We start from the raw sequence: 22634 nt of genomic DNA, 5'->3' as shown, positions 1-22634 counted from the left end.
TACCACTTGAGCCACATCTCCAGCCCCTGTCCTTAAGTCTTAACTCCAGTTAAGTTATAGTGAAAGAAGTTAGTTGTTACAAGTTTTTTTTTCTTTTTTCTTTTTAGGATTGCTTTATTTCAGGAGTATTACTCCTGTGTCTTCATTTGCAGTTTTCAAATACTAAGAATTGATAGAGTTATTATCAAGAGCCATTAGGTGACCTCACTTCAATGAATGAGGTTTTCTGGTGATTTAATATGTACTGGTTTACTTCTTTAATTTCTCATCTTAGGTTCAACACAGTTCCTTTTGGATTTAACAGATACTTGAAATGATGGCATCCTTTCTACAAAACATTTTTAACAGTTATACTTAGATACTAATTTCAAGGATATGTACTTTTATATTTAAGGCCACTAGTATGATCTCTACAGACAAATATTTTTACCCTGAGTTGTATAGAGAGATCAGTGTACCCTTGTAGGTTTTTTCATTTATTGGCTTCTCTGAACCTTCTTCAGTTAGGTGTCCCATTGTTACCTTAAATACAAGAGGGCTTGAATCAAGCACCTCATTTCTCCATTCTTTTTCCTTTCCTCATCTTTATTCTACGCAGGTTTCCTGGGTGGTTTTTTTTTTTTTTTTTTTTTTTTTGCCAGGCTTCTGTTCTCCCATTCACTGGTACCCTAAGACTTTTAAGTCTTCTTTGACTCTTCTCCTGCAATTCATTACACAGAGCAGTGACTTCCTGGAACTGGGTTCTATTTCTATTTCTCTCAACACTCTGGTATATTTTTTCCTCCCTTTTTAGTTCTTTTGCTATTGTAATTCTCCAGGCTGCTTTAAAAACTTCTAGCTGGTTGTTTGACTAACCCTTCTATGTATACTGGCCTTCAACCAATATTCCTCGAGTATGGTTTTTATTTTTGTTTCATTTCTGCTGTAGTGGCTCCCTATCTTTCTTAGAGTAGAACACCCTGACTCTGGGTTAATTTTATCTATTAAACTTTATCTCTTACCATTCTTTAACACAAATCCTCTATTGGAACTAGACTAGTTTTCTTGCTGTGTCTTTACATAATAACAATAAATAAATGGAAGGGAAGTAATGCAGAGATCATGTGAACTATTTATTATGAAAAAGTTTAAAGGATACATACAAGCACATAAGTACAGAGAGTAGTATAACGAGGTTCCTTTATCTTCAAGGTCACTAGTTTGTTCTCTGTAGACAAATATTTTTACCATGAGTGGTATAATTCAGTGTGCCCTTACTGGCTTTACTTTTTCACTTTTTGTCTTTTGATGTTCAGAAGGCTTCATACTATTTGTAGTCAATTCTACTTATGTACTTACCCAAATCTGCTTCTCTATCATTTCTCAGAAATCCGTCCTTCCCATGTGAAACTATATTGAGTAAATTTATAATACAGTAGCTGCCTGGTGTGGTGGCATATGCCTATGATCCCAGTGATTTGGGAGGCTGAGGCAAGAGGATTACAAATTCAAAGCCAACCTCAGCAACTTAGCGAGATACTTAGCAACTCAGCAAGACCCTAAATAAAATACAAAAAAGGGCTGGGGATGTGGCCCAGTGGTTAAGGGCCTCTGGGTTCAATCTTTGGCACCAAAAACAAATTTAAAAATATAATACAATAGACATTGAGAAATTTTAAGAAATTGACATTTTTTGGTGTCTGTCACAGCACACTTAGCACAAATTGAGCATATGGTAGATAGATGTGTAATATCTTTTTAAATTGGGGATTGGGGTTCAGATCTTTAACTTGAATCTTGTTTATCAACATTTTATTTTTACATTTTTAGATAACAGTTGCTTTAAAAGAATTGGGAGACCTGGTTTTAAAATCAAATTTGAAGTTTTATTCATTTAAAAAAGATAATGTTATTGGGTATGGTTGCACATGCCTGTAATCCCAGCAATCTGGGAAGCTGAGACAGGAGGATTGCAAGTTCAAGGCCAGCCTCACCAGCTTAAGGGAGACCTTGTCTCAAAATAACAAATAGAAAGGACTGGAGATGTAATTCGGAAACAGCCCCGCCCCCAATCCCCAGTGATGATGATGATGATGTTTTTGGTATCCTGGTTATCTGAAACCTACTTGGAATTACTCTAAATTTGCCTTTCACTTAATTTCCTTTTCTTTAAATATTTTTAGTGACTTATGCTACTTTTTTGTATGTTCATTAGTACCTGTCAAAATAAAAATTTAAAGATTGTTATTCTTCAAGGTTTTATTAAGAAGGAAGATGGTTAGCGAAAGGGGATTGAGAAGGAGGGAGGAGAGAAGAGCATGGGGAAGTACTGGGGAATAAAATTTACCAAATCATGCTACATCCATGTATGAATATACCACAGTGAATTGTGTGTAAGTATAAAATTATAACATTAATTAAAAGAATAGATCAGTAGAGTAGAAGTAGATCAAGGAGAGTGAAGAGGGGAGGGAAAAGGTACTTGGAGTAAGATGGATCACATTACATGTACATATGAATATGGCATAATGAGTCCCACTATTATGTATAATTACAATTCATCAATAGAAATAAATAAATGTTTAAAAACATTTTTTATTATAAAAGTAATTTAGAGAAGTCCACTAGTACCTAGTGGAATAAAATTAAAGATAATAACAGATGTTCGTAATAATTTATAGCAGTTAGAACTTCAGTGAACTGTTGGTGGGATTGTATAATGAATGAAACAAGCACTTTTGAACAGTTTGGCAATTTTCTATAAAGTTAAACATAAACTATATGACCCAGCAATTTCACTCTTAAATGCATATACCAAGAGAAATGAATATATGTTTATAGGAAAACTACCATGAGTTTAGGAATTTAGCAGATTTATTCACAAGAACAAGTGAATAAATGTCCACCAACAGGTGAATGGATAATTCACAGTATATCCATATGGTGTACTAGTATTCTGCAATAAAATGGAATCAAGGAGGTAGTTTAGTGGTAAAATACTTGTCTTGTTGTGAGGCCCTGGGTGTCATTCCTAGCCATGCACATGTTCCCCCACACACACAAGAGAAAGAAAGAAAGAAAACAACTAGATTCATCCAGCAACACAGATAAATATCAAAACCATGCTGAATGAAAAAATCAGGCACAATTTAAATCCTGTATGATTTCTTTCTCATGAAACTGTAGAAATGTAGACAAATCTAATCCATAGTGCTATCAGAATAGTGCTTATTTTGAGCTGATAGATGGGGACTGACTGGGAAATGGGGATACAAGGAAAATTTATGGGGGTTAGAATCATTGTTCACAATCTATTCTTTTATCATTTATCATTTAGGCTTGGATTTAGGAAGAGGAGTGCCAAACTACTGTTTTTTTCAAAGTAGAATAGCTCTTCTTCTCTCATCCCCCATAGGTCTTGCTTTTATAGGCAGTATTGAAGTGCCCTGTCTGGGCTTCCTTGTGAAATCTTTGCTTCTGGTGGAATGTGCTGTTATGGCTACCATGCCATTTGAATCCTGTTTCTTGACCAGCTTGTAAGGTAGGTGACCAGAAGATAGCTTATGACTCTTCTTAACTGACTCATCTCTTGTGGTTGCAGATTCTCATAAACACAAAGATAAACACAAAGATCGAGAACACCGGCATAAAGAGCACAAGAAGGACAAGGATAAGGACCGGGAAAAATCCAAGCATAGCAACAGGTAAGGGTTAAATCAGCAAGTCCCTCATCAGTTAGTAGTGGATTTTTATAACTTTAGTGAAGGTTAATAGCATGGATAGCAAAGACTTTTATTTGATCCTAGAATTGCTAAGAGGAGAGCTTTGATAATCAGGCATCACTTAGGGTGCCATTGTTTAGATCAAACAGATGAAGATGTATAAAGCAAATATGGTGAATTTTCAATATATACTTCATTAAAAACCTAGTTTTTAAGATGTGGAGTCATTGTAACACATAATGGCTTTTAATCAGGTGTGCAGAGAGCTTGCCTTGATAATAGGTAACTGGATTAGAGACTTGTTCCCGTGTCCCCCCCCCCCTTTTCCGTAGTTTCAAGGGATGCACATGAAAAATTCTTAACTAGTCAGGCCTGGTGGTGTTATGCCTCTAATCCCAGCAGCTCAGGAAACCGAGGCAGGATGATTGCTAGTTCAAAGCCGGCCTTAGCAATTTAGTGAGATTGTCCCAAAACAAAAAATGGGCTGGAGATGTAGCTCAATGGGTTCAAACCCTAGTACCACAAACAAACAAAAATAAATTCTTAATGAGGGCTTCTATGGTCTGTGAGTCCCTGTAAAAGATTGAACATGTGAGATTTTCTTTGAGAACTTTCCTGGCTTTCATTGGATTATCACAGTTCAGACTTTTCATATGAATGAGACTCAATGATGTAGCTTTCTGGATCCAAGCCCCCCAAAGAGGTTTTTCTTCCATTTCTTGGTGTAGAAGGAAAGTGGTTAAATTCAGTCATTGAAAATGAGACTTGTCTTTCATTTTGACTTAAAAACAGTTGTTGGTGAGAAAGTCATATATATGGTAGTCCCTTAGTGGCATTACCTTTGTTAGGACAGAATATAAAAAGATTCATCATTCATTGGAGCAAGTGTCTCATTCTGGAGTCTTAGAATTGCTTTGTTAGCTTGTCCAATTCTCTGTAGACAAGTTAAAGATCATTGTCTTTTATTTTTAATGAAAAAGAATTTCTTTATGAATCATTAAAATAACCAGATAACTTTTTCTAGTGGGGACATTTGAAGAAATCATCTGTCACCCCCACCACTTGCTCATTTCTTACCACTTAATCATCTAGTTTCCATTTTCTTTATTAATTTGATGTCAAAAGTTGACTCTAGCTGGGTTTGGTGGCCCATGTCTGTAATCCCAGCAGCTTGGGAGGGTGAGGCAGGAGGATCACAAGTTCAAAGCTAGGCTCAGCAATTTAGCAAGACTCTGTCTCAAGAAAGAAAGTGTTGGGGTTGCAGGTCAGTGGTTAAAATCTGGGTCCAACCCTCAGTACCAAAAAAGAAAAAGATTAAATCCCTTCAGTTCACATACATCTTTACTCTCCAGTTTACAATTGTCCAGCTCATATTAATATCTACCAAAATAGATTTGATAGCAAATAATATTGCCATGGATAAAGAAATTTATTGTATAATGATAAATAGGGACCAATTAATCAAGATACTAACAATTATAAATGTTTACTAATACATATAAATATACAATATATACAAAGCAAAAACTAATAGAACTGTGAAAAGAAATAGAAATGCATAGTCACAGTCAAAGATTTTACTACCTTTCTCAGTAATCATTAGTATAAATAGGAAATCATTAATGATATGGAAGAGTTGAATAATATCAAACAACTTGACCCATTTCATAGTAACTACAAAGCTGTGTTGGTGTTATAATTGTCTATTTTCTTTTCTATATGTCCTACTGGCCTCAAAAGATGCTGAGAGTTGGGCTGAGGATTTAGCTCAGTGGCAGAGTACTTGCCTAGTATGTGTGAGGCACTGGGTTCAAACCTTGGCACTGCATAAAAATAAACCAATAAAATAAAGGCATGCTGTGAATACACAACTACCAAAAAAAATTAAAAAGATGTCGAGAATGGGTGTATTCTGTATTCATTTTACATCCTTACTGCTTAGAATGGTACCTTGTAGATGGGTGGTATTTACTACTGTATATTTATTGAATCAGTGAGTGGATTACTGATAAGTATACTAATTCCCATCTCCTTAGTCTCAGTTCTGTCTATAGGAGTTATTAGATCCCTTTGATCATCCCATTCTTTTTGAACAATTTTTTTGTGCTTGTGGTAAAATATACTAACAAAATTTTGTCATCTTATGTGGCATTAAATACATTCACAGAAATACTTAAGTACCACCACCCATCTCTGTTTACTTTTTCATCATTCCAATCTCTTAATCATTCTACTAGAGAGTAAGTACTTGTTCTCTCTATCTCATCCCAGTTTTTATTCTACTTTATGATTCTATGAATTTGCCTTTTCTAGGTACCTCATATAAATGAAATAATGATATTTATTAATATCTTTAAGGTTTGTTCGTGGTGTAACATAGCAGAATTTTATTTATTTAGTTTTTTTACTGAATAACATCCCATTGTATATTTACATAACATTTAAAAATCCATCTTCTGATGTATAGTTTGGTTGTTTCTACCTTTTGGATGTTGTGAATAATGCTACTGTGAACTTTGGTGCTTTAGTATCTATTTGAGTCCCTTCTTTAAATTTTTGGGGGTATGTATCTAGGAGTAGAATTGTCAAAACATGTCAAACAATTTTTGCCCTACCAGCCATATTTACATTGTGCTAGTCGATGTGAGATGAGAACAAATAGTTTAAATTATCTTTGACCATAAAGGACTTCATCTGAGAGGGTAAGAGACATACTTTTTATAGATCATGCAAAGAAATGTTGATTTAAGGTTACTAGACATCTATCCAAAGTTCTTTAAAAAGAAAGAGTTTGGGCTAGGGATGTGGCCTAGAGGTAGAGCACTCGCCTAGCATGTGCAAGGTCCTGGGTTCAGTCCCCAGCAGCACAAAAAAGAGGTTAATACTTAAAACATTAGTTTTTTAAGTCTTCTGGTGCATGCTATTTTACCCACAGTAATGATTATGGTAGGAGGCAAGGTAAGGTAAAAGTGGCACAAAGGGTTTGGGGGACAAAAGTTTGGCCCTCCTATTTTACCAAAATCTCCTGTTTTTTTGTTTTTAAGAAACGGATATGGCCAGGCACTGTGACACACACTATAATCCCAGCAGCTTGGGAGGCTGAGGCAGGAAGATTGCAAGTTCAAAGCCAGCCTCAGCAATTTAGCAAAGCCCTAAGCAATTCAGTGAGACCCTGTCTCTAATTAAATCAAAAAGGGCTGTAGTTGAGCTTGGTGGTTATGCATCCCTGGATTTGATCTTTGATTCAAAGGGAAACCATAGAAATCAGTAAATATAAAAGGTCTTTGTGGCTGGGGCTGTAACTCAGTGGCAGAGCACTTGCCTAGCATGTGTGAGGCACTAGGTTTGTTCCTCAGCACCACATAAAAAAATAGATAAAGGCATACTGCCCATGTACAACTATTAAAAGAAAAAAAAAAGTCTTCATGTATTGCTCTGCAAATATGAGGAGATAATTTTACATCTATCAGAAGCATACTTTTCCAAGATTACAGCATAGGTAAATGGAGGAATTTTTTTGTATGTACTTTTTTGGGGGGTACCTTTTAATACTTCTAATCAAAATAGTAAAGAACATAATAAATCATTTGCCAAGAGACATTGTGTAAACTGGCCTGAGTTTCTGTTTATATGTGACTATATCTAGTCCTGTATCTTTTTTTTTTTTTTTAAATTGGTTGTTCAAAACATTACATAGTTCTTGATATATCATATTTCATACTTTGATTCAAGTGGGTTATTTTTACCCCGTATACAGATTGCAGAATCACATCAGTTACACTTCCACTAATTTACATATTGACATACTCATGTCTGTTGTACTCTGCTGCCTTTCCTATCCTCTACTATCCCCCCTCCCCTTCACTCCCCACCCCTCTTCTCTCTCTACCGCCTCTACTGTAATTCATTTCTCCCCCTTGTATTATTTTTCCCTTTCCCCTCACTTCCTCGTGTATGTAATTTTGTATAACCCTGAGGGTCTCCTTCCATTTCCAAGCAATTTCCCTTCTCTCTCCCTTTCCCTCCCACCTCTCATCCCTGTTTAATGTTAGTCATCTTCATGCTCTTCTTCCCTACTCTGTTCTTAGTTACTCTCCTTATATCAAAGAAGACATTTGGCATTTGTTTTTTAGGGATTGGCTAGCTTCACTTAGCATAATCTGCTCTAATGCCATCCATTTCCCTCCAAATTCTATAATTTTGTCATTTTTTAATGTAGAGTAATACTCCATTGTGTATAAATGCCACATTTTTTTTATCCATTCGTCTATTGAAGGGCATCTAGGTTGCTTCCACAGTCTTTCTATTGTGAATTGTGCTGCTATGAACATCGATGTAGCAGTGTCCCTGTAGCATGCTGTTTTTAGGTCTTTAGGGAATAGACTCAGAAGGGGAATAGCTGGGTCAAATGGTGGTTCCATTCCCAGCTTTCCAAGAAATCTCCATACTGCTTTCCAAATTGGCTACCAATTTGCAGTCCCACCAACAATGTACAAGTGTACCCTTTTCCCCACATCCTCGCCAGCACTTGTTGTTGTTTGACTTCATAATGGCTGCCAATCTTACTGGAGTGAGATGATATCTTAGGGTGGTTTTGATTTGCATTTCTCTGACTGCTAGAGATGGTGAGCATTTTTTCATGTACTTGTTGATTGATTGTATGTCCTCCTCTGAGAAGTGTCTGTTTAGGTCCTTGGCCCATTTGTTGATTGGGTTATTTGTTATCTTATTGTCTAATTTTTTGAGTTCTTTATATACTCTGGATATTAGGGCTCTATCTGAAGTGTGAGGAGTAAAGATTTGTTCCCATGATGTAGGCTCCCTATTTACCTCTCTTATTGTTTCTTTTGCTGAGAAAAAACTTTTTAGTTTGAGCAAGTCCCATTTGTTGATTCTAGATATTAATTCTTGTGCTATGGGTGTCCTATTGAGGAATTTGGAGCCCGACCCCACAGTATGTAGATCATAGCCAACTTTTTCTTCTATCAGACGCCGTGTCTCTGATTTAATATCAAGCTCCTTGATCCATTTTGAGTTAACTTTTGTGCATGGCGAGAGAAAGGGATTCAGTTTCATTTTGATGCAAATGGATTTCCAGTTTTCCCAGCACCATTTGTTGAAGATGCTATCCTTCCTCCATTGCATGCTTTTAGCCCCTTTATCAAATATAAGAAAGTTGTAGTTTTGTGGGTTGGTTTCTGTGTCCTCTATTCTGTACCATTGGTCCACCCGCCTGTTTTGGTACCAATACCATGCTGTTTTTGTTACTATTGCTCTGTAGTATAGTTTGAAGTCTGGTATCGCTATACCACCTGATTCACACTTCCTGCTTAGCATTGTTTTTGCTATTCTGGGTCTTTTATTTTTCCATATGAATTTCGTGATTGCTTTCTCTATTTCTACAAGAAATGCCATTGGGATTTTGATTGGCATTGCATTAAACCTATAGAGAACTTTTGGTAATATCGCCATTTTGATGATGTTAGTTCTGCCTATCCATGAACAGGGTATATTTTTCCATCTTCTAAGATCTTCTTCAATTTCTCTCTTTAGGGTTCTGTAGTTTTCATTGTATAAGTCTTTTACCTCTTTTGTTAGGTTGATTCCCAAGTATTTCATTATTATTTTTTTTTTTTTAAAGAGAGAGTGAGAGAGGAGGAGAGAGAGAGAGAATTTTTAATATTTATTTTTTAGTTCTCGGGGGACACAACATCTTTGTTGGTATGTGGTGCTGAGGATCGAACCCGGGCCGCACGCATGCCAGGCAAGCGCGCTACCACTTGAGCCACATCCCCAGCCCCAGTATTTTATTATTTTTGAGGATATTGTGAATGGAGTGATTGTCCTCATTTCCATTTCAGAGGATTTGTCGCTGATATACAGGAATGCCTTTGATTTATGCGTGTTGATTTTATATCCTGCCACTTTGCTGAATTCATTTATTAGTTCTAATAGTTTCTTTGTAGACCCTTTTGGGTCTGCTAGGTATAGAATCATGTCATCTGCAAATAGTGATAATTTAAGTTCTTCTTTTCCTATTTTTATGCCTTTAATTTCTTTCGTCTGTCTAATTGCTCTGGCCAGTGTTTCGAGAACTATGTTGAACAGAAGTGGTGAGAGAGGGCATCCCTGTCTTGTTCCAGATTTTAGAGGGAATGCCTTCAATTTTTCTCCATTCAGAATGATGCTAGCCTGAGGCTTAGCATAGATTGCTTTTACAATCTTGAGGTATGTTCCTGTTATCCCTATTTTCTCGAGAGTTTTGAACATAAAGGGATGCTGTACTTTGTCAAATGCTTTTTCCGCATCTATCGAGATGATCATATGGTTCTTATCTTTAAGTCTATTGATGTGGTGAATAACATTTATTGATTTCCGTATATTGAACCAGCCTTGCATCCCAGGGATGAATCCTACTTGATCATGGTGTACAATTTTTTTGATATGATTTTGTATCCGATTCGCCAGAATTTTATTGAGGATTTTTGCATCTAGGTTCATTAGAGATATAGGTCTGTAGTTTTCTTTCTTTGAAGTCTTTGTCTGGTTTAGGAATCAGGGTGATGTTGGTCTCGTAGAATGAATTTGGAAGTTCTCCCTCTTTTTCTATTTCCTGAAATAGCTTGAAAAGTATTGGTATTAATTCCTCTTTAAAGGTTTTGTAAAACTCTTATCTTAGTTTTAGGTTTCTTCCTCAAGAATTGTTCCATCTCGTCTGAAATCCATAATAATTAAGATTTAGCATATCCTGGTCCAAAATGTTACTATTTATTCTGAATCTTTGCTGATCAGACCTGGCTAATTTTGTGGCTGTTACCTATCTATGATCATCTGTTACCATGAGGAAACAAGTGTTTCTAATGTGTCTTTGTGTCCTATCCTTCTGTACTAGATGTTAATACCAATCATTTGTCATCAGACTATACTCAGGAGCCAAGTCCAAGAGGCATGCTACTTTATTATATAGACTTGAAGTGTCTGCAAACAGCAGAGTAGTCTTCTATCTTGTGGGACTCTCAACCCAACCTTCAGGAGATCTCATCTTATTCATTTGTTTTTCTTTTTATTGTCCTCACTTAAGGTACAAAATAAGGGAACAGAAATTAAAGGTCATTTCATCTTGTCTCTTCGGGTGGATGGGAATCTGAGGATGTGTGCAAAGTCACTCAGCAATGTGGTAACAGAATGAGGAGAGCTCAGGGCTCCTGTGTTCCCATTACATTGTTTCTTTGGGGGGTGCAGGGTGAGAGAAAGGCAAACAAAAAATTTCCTCCCTAATGAAAGTCACCTATGTAAGCGAACTGTTCAAATACAAGCTCTGCTCTTCTTGTCTGCATGTCATAGGTAGGTACCTTAGATTTTAAAATGTTACATCTTAGGCAACAGCTTTGTATTTGGATCCCAAATCCTTAAAACTCACATTAACAAAATACTATTAAGAGCAAATTGGATAAGATTCTTGATTTTTAGAAAATAAGAGAATATCATATGAGAAATGAGATTCCTCCTTCTAATTTGTGACTCTGCATTTCATGCCAGTTTTAAATCTGGCACATGGACTGGAGTGACAAAATTTGTGGAAAGCCAAGGAAGACAGAAAACTACTGCTATGAAGTAGAAAGGGAAGCACTTTTCCAGCCATATTGGCAGTGCCAATCTATAATGTCAGTGTGAGAAACATCTGAGAGTAGGAATGCATTTGGCTTCTGCTTTCCTTTCAGTTCTAAATCCTACCTGAATTAGCATTGAGAAAATGTAAGGCTTTAGGAAAATGTGCTTGAATCAAGCATTCAATTCTCAGATTTTAGGGTGTTTTTTTTTTTTTTTTTTTAAGCACTCACATGTGAAAGACGGATTTCTTTTCTTTTTTGGTACTGGAGAGCTTTATCATTGAGCCCTTTTTACTCCAGCCCTTTTTAATTTTTTATTTTGAGACAGGGTGTTGGTAATTTGATTAGGCTGGCCTCAACTTGGGATCCTTCTGCCTCAGCCTCCTGAATAGCAGGAATTACAGGCATGTACCACCATTCCCAGTTCTCTTTGCTGAAGTCCTTCCTTTATCTATACATTTATTTCTATATCAACTTGTCTGGAGGAAGAGAACAGTTAATGGATAGTTGGAAAGGTTGGGTAGTTTAGAAATTTGAGAACCATTCCCATTGATATCAGAGTCAGAGTAATATAAAACTGAAATAAAAAAATCCAGGTTTTTTTCATTTATAAGCTATGTGTCCTAATCCAAGGTCTTCAACTTATGTGGCTCATTTTTCATTTTGATCAAGTGTTGGTAACAATACATGCTTTGTCAAGCTTTGAGGGTTTTTTGTGTATATGATAACTCATTGGAAACTATAACAACTAAATAAATAATTAGGATAATGATGGTGATGAATATGATTTCTTATTACATTACTTATAGAATATCTTGAGCTGTCAATTTTGGTTGTTGACTCTAATAGTTAATTATTGATAGCATCTCTTTTAGCGACATGATATTTTCAATTATTTTTAGCTGCCTTATAATGAGCTATAATCATTGTTTCTAAGATTTCATGGTAGAGACAGCCTAATTTGAGCTAACTGTTGAAAGATGGTTAAGATCTTTTTTTAATATGTATTTTTTAGTTTTCGGCAGACACAACATCTTTGTTATGTGGTGCTGAGGATCGAACCCGGGCCACACGCATGCCAGAGCGCTACCACTTGAGCTACATCCCTAGCCCCGATGGTTAAGATCTTGACAAAGGAAGGAGATGGCTAGAAAGAGGTGCTTTCCACATGGTGATGAAAGCATAAATGGGGGCTAGGTGTATAGCTTAGTAGTAGCCTGGCATGTGCAAGGACATGGATTCTGCCCCCAGCATCACAAGGACAAAAGCATAAACAAAACATGAAAGTATTATAGTGTGTGCTTCGTTTTGGGAGGAATCCAGTTAGGTGCATGCCTAGATTATTACACAGGATGAGATGGTAGAAAATGAGGGCCACAAAAGTGGCTTGAGGTAAAACTATTAAAAACTGTTTAAACAAGTTGGAACTTGATTCTGAAGGGAGCAAGAAGCCATTGGGAATAGTTGAGAAATGGGGATATAGGATGCAGGAAAAGGTATCTGTCTTGGAATCTTTTTACTCTTATTAATAAAGACCAGAAACTTAGGTAAAGGAGTTCTGAAAATGTTTGGTTTTGGTATCTTTAGTCATATCCTTTTGTCCTCTCCAGTCTCCAAAGGATTAAATAATTTCCAAAAGTCTATTCTACTTGAACTTTTAACAATTCTATATATATGGTAGTACTCATTCAGAATTTCACTTTCTGTAGTTTTGTTTTCCCTACATCAACTAAAGTCCAAAAGTAGAAAGTTCACAAATAAACAATTCATAAGTTTTAAATTGTGTACCATACTAATTCAGTACCAAGATTTGATTGACCCCTTTGTCTGGCATATCCACATTATATAATCTGTCCACCTGTTAGTCATTTAGTAGTTGTCTTACTTATTCTCAGATCACCTGTCACCATATTTCTGTGCTTGTGTTCATATAATCCTTATTTTACTTAGTAATAGCCCCAAAGTATATAAGTATTGATGCTGGCAATTAGGATGTTCCAAAGAGAAGTTGTAAAGTGCTTCCCTAAAGTCAGATGTGAAAAATAAAGAAAAAAGTCATATGCTGACATCTATCACAAATTATTGTCATTTTTTGTTTGTTTGTTTGTTTGTTTGTTTTAAAGTGAAAGGAGAGAGAGAGAGAGAGAGAGAGAGAGGGAAATTTTTTTTTAATATTTATTTTTTAGTTCTCGGCGGACACAACATCTTTGTTGGTATGTGGTGCTGAGGATCGAACCCGGGCCGCACGCATGCCAGGCGAGCGCGCTACCGCTTGAGCCACATCCCCAGCCCCAAATTATTGTCATTTGTAAGTGCCAATACTTACTTGAGTTTTGTTATGGTGATGTATTCTTAGATGATTTGATATTCTAGCACTTGGTGCTATTCTTCTATCTCCTAAGCACTTAATATTGTTGATAGTGGACTAGATGGCTTCTCATAGCCAGCTTTCTAGCTTCCCAGAATATTAGGCTCAGGGGTATCTGGGTTTTTTTGATTTTTGGGGAGGGGGTCCTTTATTTTTTATTTATTTATTTTTTTTGAAGAAACAATAAATGCTTTCCCAGAGCAGAAAGGAAATACTTTTCCTTCTTGGCTTCCTACCACTACCTCCCTACTTCCCCTTTCTCTTACCCTCCTGCCTGTGTACCTTGGAAAAATACTGGTTGATTTTCTGTTGTTTGCTTAGCTCCCAGAATCACAAACCAAAGCACTCGCCATTGTTATTTTAAAAATAATATGTTACGGGGTTAGGATTGTGGCTCAGCCGTAGAGCACTCGCCTAGCACCAGCAGGACCCGGGTTTGAGCCTCAGTACCACATACAAATAAAGGCATTGTGTTGTGTCCATCTACACCTAAAAAATAAATTAAAAAAAATACTTTAATGTAGCCTTTATTTAACAAAAAATAGTATGTTACTTTTCCCCTACATTGTTATTACTACTACTACTACTATTAATGGAATTTAGCTGACTGAAGCATAAACACTCTGGAAAGGTGACTTTGAATCTATTATTATTATTGTTGTTATTATTTTTTGCAGTGCTGGGGATCAAACCCAGGGCCTTGTGCATGCTAAGTAGGCAGTCTACAACTGAGTTATATCCTCAGCCCTCCATTTATTCTGTTTAACATTGACTTTTGCTTGTCCAGTCTCTGCTAGTGTGGTGGAATCTTATTCTCAGACAAAAGCCAAGCAGTAAGACTTTGTGAGTACCTCATGTCTGTGTGGTAAATTCCTATTTTATTCAATTAAAAGTACTTTAAAAAAAAAAGACTTGATCAACACACGAATTTTTCTCTTGCACTGGTCAGAATTCCCATCATCTCATTTAGTGGAAGGTGCAGTCCTTTAAACCAGCACAAAAGTCAGACTAGTCTTAAATCTGTTGGAAAAAGACAGTGTTATAAAATCTCACATAATGAGTCAGCTCAGCTGACCCCATGTTGGCTTCATTTTCTGCTACTAGCTAAATCTGAATCTGGCTTCTGGCTTTCATGATGATACCTAAGACATGATTCTGAATCACAATTCTTTGTTCCCTAGTGCTTTTACTACTTATTTCAGGCATATTCCCAAGAAAGATGGGCAGGGGAGCTTGGTGTTTGCCAGCACTCCTGCCAGTGTAAGGTTATATATGAGGGGTTGGGCTCTTGGGTTCTTTGCTTTGTTTCTGGAATGGTGACAGGAATAACATCTGACAAGTATAGATAATAACTTATTCAGAGACATGGTGGGGCTCCATAAACCCAAATTTCTAATAATTCCTAGTGGAAATGCTCTGTACCATTGTTCTTAACCTTGAATCATCTGAGCTCAGCTAGTGTAAAAATCCAAACCTGCTTGCTTGCTTTCTTTCTTTCTTTTTTTTTTAATCAAAACAGTTGAGAATAGAGGAGAATCGGTTCCTTTGGAAAATCAAATTGATAGCTCTATCCCATTTTGGTCTTTGTGATTAATTATGACCTGCAAAGGGGGTTACTAATGTAGCAGGAAGCTTGGATTTTCTGTATAGATTTCCTTTTGTTTAACAAGCAGAGGAAGTATCAGTTGATTACTTTTGGCTTCCTGGAGTGGCCTGAGTACTGTCTTGTTGCTTTGTCATTTGTGGATTCCTTTTCTCTGATGTCTCTTTTGGTATGACAATGAATAGCAAAACTGAAAACTGGAGGAATATGTGTCTTCTCATAGGTGCTGATGCTGTGATTGCAAGAAGTCCAGTTTTTTAGTCAAATAGACTGAAAAAGAACAAGGGGTGGTAATAGAATTTGTAAAGGAAGATGGAGCCTGGAACATTCTTGAATTTATATCCCTGAATGAACCATTTATATTTTCATGGAAAGCAATTACAAGGAATTAATACTTGCAAGTATCTAAGATATTTATTATAGAAAGTTTATGATGAAATAAAGATAACAGTCTGAATATATGCATTTCTAATACCATTCTATCTTAAGTGATAGCTACCAGTTTGGGGAAATGTAATGGTATCAGTGTATTGGAAGGTGCTCTGAACTTGGAAATACTAATTTTAAATTTCAACTTTGCAACTTTGAATAACCTTTTAACCCCTGTTTCCTTTGTTTGTAATTAGTATTCAATTCTTAAAATATTTCTGTGAGGTAGGTTTTATTGCCTACCTCACAGAAATATTTTAAGAATTGAATGAAATAGTGGGTGTGAAAATATCAAGTATAATACTTGTTTAAAGAACAGGATTTTTGCCCCCATACTTTGGAGTGATGGAGTATATTCATTCATCATGATAAATGTAGTTTCCAGATTTCTTCCTTATAGGTTATAACTTCCATAAAATGAGTATGGGATGTTCTTATAATTGATGCTCTTAAAAAAGCTGTAGTGTTTTTGTAACAGAGTAGTAAATTCAAACATTTTCTGGTAATCTCAACTGTGTAGTACCTATGATTACATGTGTTAATTCCTAAAGAATCATTTCTAAACCTTGCTGTTTCACTGTTCATTCTAAAACTGGTGAAATTAATAAGAACAGGTAAACAAGAATATTAATCCAAATATAAGCCATTTTTTCCAAATAAATAAAAAAATTAAATTGATTAAAACATTGGGTTTTGGGTAGAAACATTATGAGAACACATTAAGTAGAGTTATGTCATACTAATGCAAAGAAAAAACAGCATGTGGAGAACTTGGTCACTGTGCCTCCAAAATTCTTTACCCTCATTAGTTAAAAAAATGTGGCACCTAAAAATAACAGCCTAATGAGAGTAATATAGCAGGAGGAATATGTAAATGAGGGAAAGTAGACTTAGGTTTTTTTTTTTAATCTGTGCCAGTACCTGTACCTTTTCCTAAACCTGTGGTCCTGTTTTTTTTTTTTTTGCTAGTCCCCTCACCCTGCTGGCTTGATTTCTTAGAAATTTCTGCGTATTTATAACCTATAATTGCCTATCTTGAGTTGCAGCTGCTGTGTGCACAGAGATGTGTGTGAGAACAGATATTCCCTATTCTGGGTTGTGGCTAACTGGATGCCATCATTTATTTCTCCTGTTTTAGTCTTCTGCATAGACAAGTATTCATGTAAAACAAGACCCCTTTAGAGTAGACTTTATGGGATGAGCCTAGCCTCATTAGAGCTCATTGCCAGTAAAGTCTGTTTTACCTGAGCTAAGTGCTAAGTATGGGATGGGAAAGGCAAGAACTTGATATTCATTCATCATGGTGAACGTAGTTTAGACTCCCCAATTCAGAGAACTTGAATTTGAGCTCCCTTTTGTTTTCTTGTGAAATACATTAATGCATTGAGCAAAGCTTCTTTACTGTTAGTCTAGTGCACTGAAGAAAGCAGTCATCCACAGTGTTCTGTCACCTTAAACTATGACTTGTGATATTTTTCTTCTTGCCGCTTTTTATCCACATGCATGTTTTTATATAAGTACGATCATTTTATGTACTCTTCCATCTATGTCATACATGTATATGTATAGTAATCCCAAATTATACTATATTAATTACATAATTTGATCAGTTTCCCCTTGTTTATTATTTAGGTTGTATCCAATTTCTTGGGATTTTTTTTTTTTTTTGTCTTGTTGTTGTTGTTGTTGTTATGGGGAACACCAAAACGAACATTTTGTGTAACATTATTTCCCTAAGAAAAATTTTCAGAAGCTAGATCATGGCATAAAAAGTTATGGTCATTTTAATGGCTTTTGCCTTGTAATGTCGTATTTTGCTTTCCAAAGGAGCAATGCCTTTTTACAGTGCTAAGAGGTGTAAGACCACACACCCCTTTAAAAGCAAGCCTTTTTTAGCATTTAGCACAGAACTTGCCCTTGTTTTCAGATGGCATTTCTTCTGATTATGAGGAAAGAATAAAGCAGATTTATAAGTAACATCTAGAAGTGACTAACTTTTCCTAGTAAAAGCTAAAAAGAAACATTTACTGTGTTAGCCTGCTCATTGCACAAAACCCTGAATTGCCATATATATGATATATCTCAAGCCTGGCACAGAGCCATTCAAATGCATTTTTGGTGAGTTGATTTTAACCCCTCACATCAAATATGAATGCTTTAGAACAGGCAGCTAGCTATGTATTCTTAATCAACTCTATTAAAATGCCTTGGTGTAACTGTGTTTCTGTTTGCTTCCTTTGCCTCATTACAAAAACAAAAAATTCAAACAAAAGAAAAGCTGATACAGTGAAGAGCCCCTGTTTAAATCTTCTCTTGGGTCTGATTCTTTTAATTTATAGTTGTACTTGGACACAATACCTTTTTATTTATTTATCTTTATGTGGTGCTGAGGATCGAACCCAGGGCCTCACATGCACTCTACCGCTGAGCCACAACCCCAGCCCCGATGTCTGTTTCTTTAAAACATTATACATTTCTCTTAGGAGATCTTATGAGTTGATCTTGTGAAATGAACCCTGTGGTCCTTACTCTGGTCTAACCCTTTGTGTCTTATTTTTCACAGTGAACATAAAGATTCTGAAAAGAAACACAAAGAGAAGGAGAAAACCAAACACAAAGATGGGAGCTCAGAAAAGCACAAGGACAAACATAAAGACAGAGACAAGGAAAAACGAAAGGAGGAAAAGGTATAGAATTTTCCAGTGGGGGGAAAAGGAATGTGGCTGAACTTTAATGATTCCTTCATTACATAGTAAGCTCTCTTAGCTTTGGAGTGAAAAGGTATCTGTTAAGAGACTATAGGGCTAACCTGTCTCAAATTATGAAAATTTCTTTGTAAAAATAATCAATCCAGGCATGGTATCACATGCCTATTATCCCAGCAACTCAGGAGGCTGAGGCAGGAGGATTACAAGTTTAAAGCCAGCCCCAGCGACTTAGCAAGACCCTATCTCAAAATAAAAGTTTAAAAAGTGGCTGGGATGTGCATCAGTGATTAAATGCCCCTGGGTTCAGTCTTTAGTAAACATGCCCCCTCATGTCTCTACGTTGTAAATTTGGACACTGCAAAATAGGGAACATAGAACACATCTTCCTTTTTACCCAGTTTTCCTGTTCCCATCCTTCCCAGAGGCATCCACTATACTCTGATTGTTTTTTCTCCTTCCAGAGATTTTGTGTGTGTGTGTGCGCGTGGGCAGGCGCGAATGTCCCTTTGCGTATGTATGAAGATTTTTGAAAATGTCTAAGAAGGGGAAAATGAGTATACTTTGCCTAAAATCAGAGAAGGCAGGAAACAGACGATTCGATTTGATTTGGTTTTGGTTTTCTCTCTGTACTACCAAGGGCAAACCCTTCAGCAGTGAAATATGTTTATTGGGGGAAAAGAGACCTGCCATTATATTTAAAGATAAAAAATTGCCACTTTGAAGGGAAACCTTTCTTAATCTGTTAGACAGTTTCATCCAGAAGAATTAGGAAAAACAAGTCTTGGGAAAATGTCAGGACCTTTAATTCACCTATTCAGTTTTGCTAACAAGAAGAGCCAACCTAGGATCAAGGTGCCCCAATAGTTGATGCTAAGTATTCTCAAATAAGGGAGGTTTTTATCAGAGTTAATCCTTTTAAAGCACTAGTCTGTTGTTTTACCTTTCAGATTAGAGCCTCTGGAGATGCCAAAATAAAGAAGGAGAAGGAAAATGGCTTCTCTAGGTAAGACTCCTTTGCTGTCTTGGCTTCCCTTTTTTCCTACGTGCCCATCAGGCCACATGTCCATGTGGTAATGTTGTCTGAGCTTGTCCCAAGGATACCAACCTGGCCACCTTGGTGGTTCTTACGAAATGAACAGTGAGAAGACTTGGTCTAAGCCAACTTGAGAGCATTTCTAGAATACCAGTTAGACTGACCAGCACATTTTAGATAAAGGTTATTTTGAGTGGAGACAGTTGACATGAAGAAAATTTTTTAAATTTATATATAATATGCATATTGATTTGTAGTATGTTTACAAGACAACTTCACTACTTGGTTCCAGAATATTTTCATCACTCTAAAAAGAATCTTTTTAGTAGTAACTATGGAGTTTCCTGAAAAATTACCTACCCTGAATTCCTCCATCGAAAAATTGTAAAGCTCATATATTGAACCTTACTTGATCTGTTTTTTTAGGGATAGATATAGGTATGGTAGAAATATATCATTTTCTAGAAGGAAAGGAAAGTGTGCACATTCTAGAGATCACTTTTTATATATTTCTGCCTTTATTCTGTTGTACTCATTGGCCTCAACTCCTTAAAATAAGCCCAAAAGACCCTTCTAGTTTAAAAGACAAAACAAACAACTCCTTTTATGATGATGTATTCTCATACTCTCCACTGAATAACAGAGTGGATTTGTTAGATATTGTTAGAGGTGTTTTTATATTATTGACTAGGACAGAAAATTTGCTTTCTTGAGACTGAGTTTTCAGTTTTCTTAAATAAGTTTTTGAAAATTGTGCCATGTACTCCAGGCCCTTAGTAGATAAGAAGTGGGTGCCCTCTGCAGGCATGTTTTGTAACTGTTCTAGAAATTCAAAACAATAAAAGTTAGGAAATATCTGAGCTGTAGGCTTCTGTAGGAACTCTTGATTTCTTGGAAGAAGTAGCTGTGTCTCAGAGTGGCTTATCTCTGCCAAGAGATTGCCTAGGACTTTTACTGAAGCATGAATAGATTCTCTGGACTTACTATGTAGTCAAAACTTCATTTTCAGACTTTCAGGATTAGAAGGTTAAAACACACCCTTCTTCTAGGCTTTTGTCTCTGTATTCACCTAGTTGGACTGCTTTCTGCATTGTGTTTGTGTCTCTAGAGAGTCCAGAGTCCTCATTAGAAAGCAGTTTTCTGGTTAGTTTGATGATTCAGGCTTAGAAACCCTGCCCACATGTTTCTAACTTCGCCCACAATCATCCTAGAATCTGGCGTTTACTTAACTAGTTGGGTGAGTGGCAGTGTTTCTTACCTTCTGGACCCTTGAGGCTTTTGTCAGTGATTGGGGTGGGAAGGGGAATAGCTGTAGAAGTGAGGAGAGTGCTAAAAAATAAGGAGAGCTAATTTCTTTAAATACTCAAATTCTGTCACAACCAAAGGGATCCAGTATACTTTCGGGAGGAGGGGGAAAAAATCTATGAATATGCTTTATAACTGGGTCTGGGTGCTCATTCCTTAGTCCCACTCTTCTATTTCCTAGAGAGGCTATTTGCTGAACTAAAGACAGTGAGATTCTGCAGGATGTGCCTAACCATGGAGGAATAATTTCCAGGACACTGAGTCCTGGTCCCTTTGAGTTTTTTTTTTTTTTTAATTTTTTAAAAAAATTGTCCCTTCTTTTTTTGGCTGAAGATAATTGTCTAATAGGATCATCTTTTTTTTTTTTTAACATTCAGAAGGTTGAAATCTTAACAAAAACAATGGTATTTTTTCTTATATTAATAGGCATTTTTCTAAGTAAAACCTAAGCAGGTTGAGAATAGATTGGATAAAGAATGGCTTCAGTTTGGTTTGGGCCTTCTCATTTATAGCACTCTCCCTGCTTTGTAATTTTGTCAGCTTTGTTGTGTTTTCATGTAATTGGATATACATATACATTACTGCCAGATTTGGGGGACTTTAAGATGCCAAGTTGGGGAAACCAATTTTTATTTCTTTCCTTATATTTAAAGCTCCATTTTAGCTTTGATGTGCTAGAGCAATCAGTTCAGGTCATTTGTGATATCAGATACATAGTGGATCCCTTATAAGTTGAGAAAATAAGATTTATTCCATTGGTAGTTTTGACGCTACTGGCAAAGATACTTAAAATATAATGGAAAAGAATATTGACTTGCAATAGGGAGTCCTCATCCTGAATCCTGATACTGTTGACCACCTACAACAAGACCACCTACAACACTAGATTATAGTGAGAATTAAATGAGAAGAAGTACTTATAGAAAATAATTTTTCTTATGTACATTGGTATCCTTATATTAGCTTCTTTTCAGTGAGATGATGAATGTGTACTTTGGGTTTTTTATTTTTGTTTTAATACTGCTTTGTATTATTTAATGTATTGTAAGTGTTCTAGCCCCCAATAACTAGCTGTTTTGTTTGTTGTTATTAGCCCACCACGAATTAAAGATGAACCCGAGGATGATGGCTATTTTGCTTCTCCTAAAGAGGACATAAAGCCATTAAAGAGACCTCGAGATGAGGATGAGTGAGTATTTCTCCATGCTTTGACTTTTGATGTGTGGGAGGTGTTTAGTGAAATGAACTTTGTTTCTGAAAACAAAATGGAGTGTTTAAAAGAGTAAATTTGGTGTATGTCTATAATATACAGAGAAATCGTATATTACTCATTTGAATTTGCAGGTAATGGGCTGGGTAATTGATTTCTCTTGAAATTATGAGAGTTAGTTTGATAAGCAAATAAGGGATATTTAAATTATTTATCACTTTATCATCACCTTTCTGCCACAGATAAAGAAATTTCTCCTAGGGGTTATACCTTTCAGTAAATTCTAAATGAAGTTTCAGTGTATAGACATTTAATAAAACTCCTGTCACTTAAAATAGTTATTTAAATCTTACATATATCTACTTCCCAGATTCACTCAAATTAAATTCTAGTTTACTATGCTCTAAGAATCTGCAAAGGATTTATGATAGGAAGTGGGTGAAATGGGAGAATAAACATACTTAGCAAACCCATTTATATTCATTTGATACAGAATTTCGTTCCAGTAAGTTATTGCTAGAGGCAGCCATTGTGCTATGCATTTAGTTCCCAGATTTACTTGTTATAGTGGGGTCTATTTCTTATGTATTCTACCACCCCATTTCATTCCCAGGCCTGTGTATCATATAAGTTGTTTCTTTTATTCTGTAATTATTGATCCTTGGTC

At 36.1% G+C, this 22634-nt stretch overlaps 1 protein-coding gene across 2 annotated transcripts in view; it reads left to right on the top strand.

Moving 5' to 3' along the window:
- The window catches only part of TOP1 (DNA topoisomerase I), an 84797-nt gene that overhangs the window by 26597 nt on the left and 35566 nt on the right, over positions 1–22634 (top strand). For both annotated transcript variants that reach the window (XM_081289976.1, XM_081289975.1), the window contains exons 3-6: positions 3581–3683; positions 18275–18398; positions 19367–19422; positions 21851–21946. In XM_081289976.1, coding sequence (XP_081146102.1) covers positions 3581–3683; positions 18275–18398; positions 19367–19422; positions 21851–21946 — 379 coding nt within the window. The remainder of the gene's footprint in view (positions 1–3580; positions 3684–18274; positions 18399–19366; positions 19423–21850; positions 21947–22634) is intronic.

The sequence above is a fragment of the Spermophilus citellus genome (assembly GCF_964194105.1).
Source record: "Spermophilus citellus genome assembly, chromosome: 4".
Taxonomy (NCBI): Eukaryota; Metazoa; Chordata; class Mammalia; order Rodentia; family Sciuridae; genus Spermophilus; species Spermophilus citellus.
This window is presented reverse-complemented; position numbering and strand designations above follow the sequence as displayed.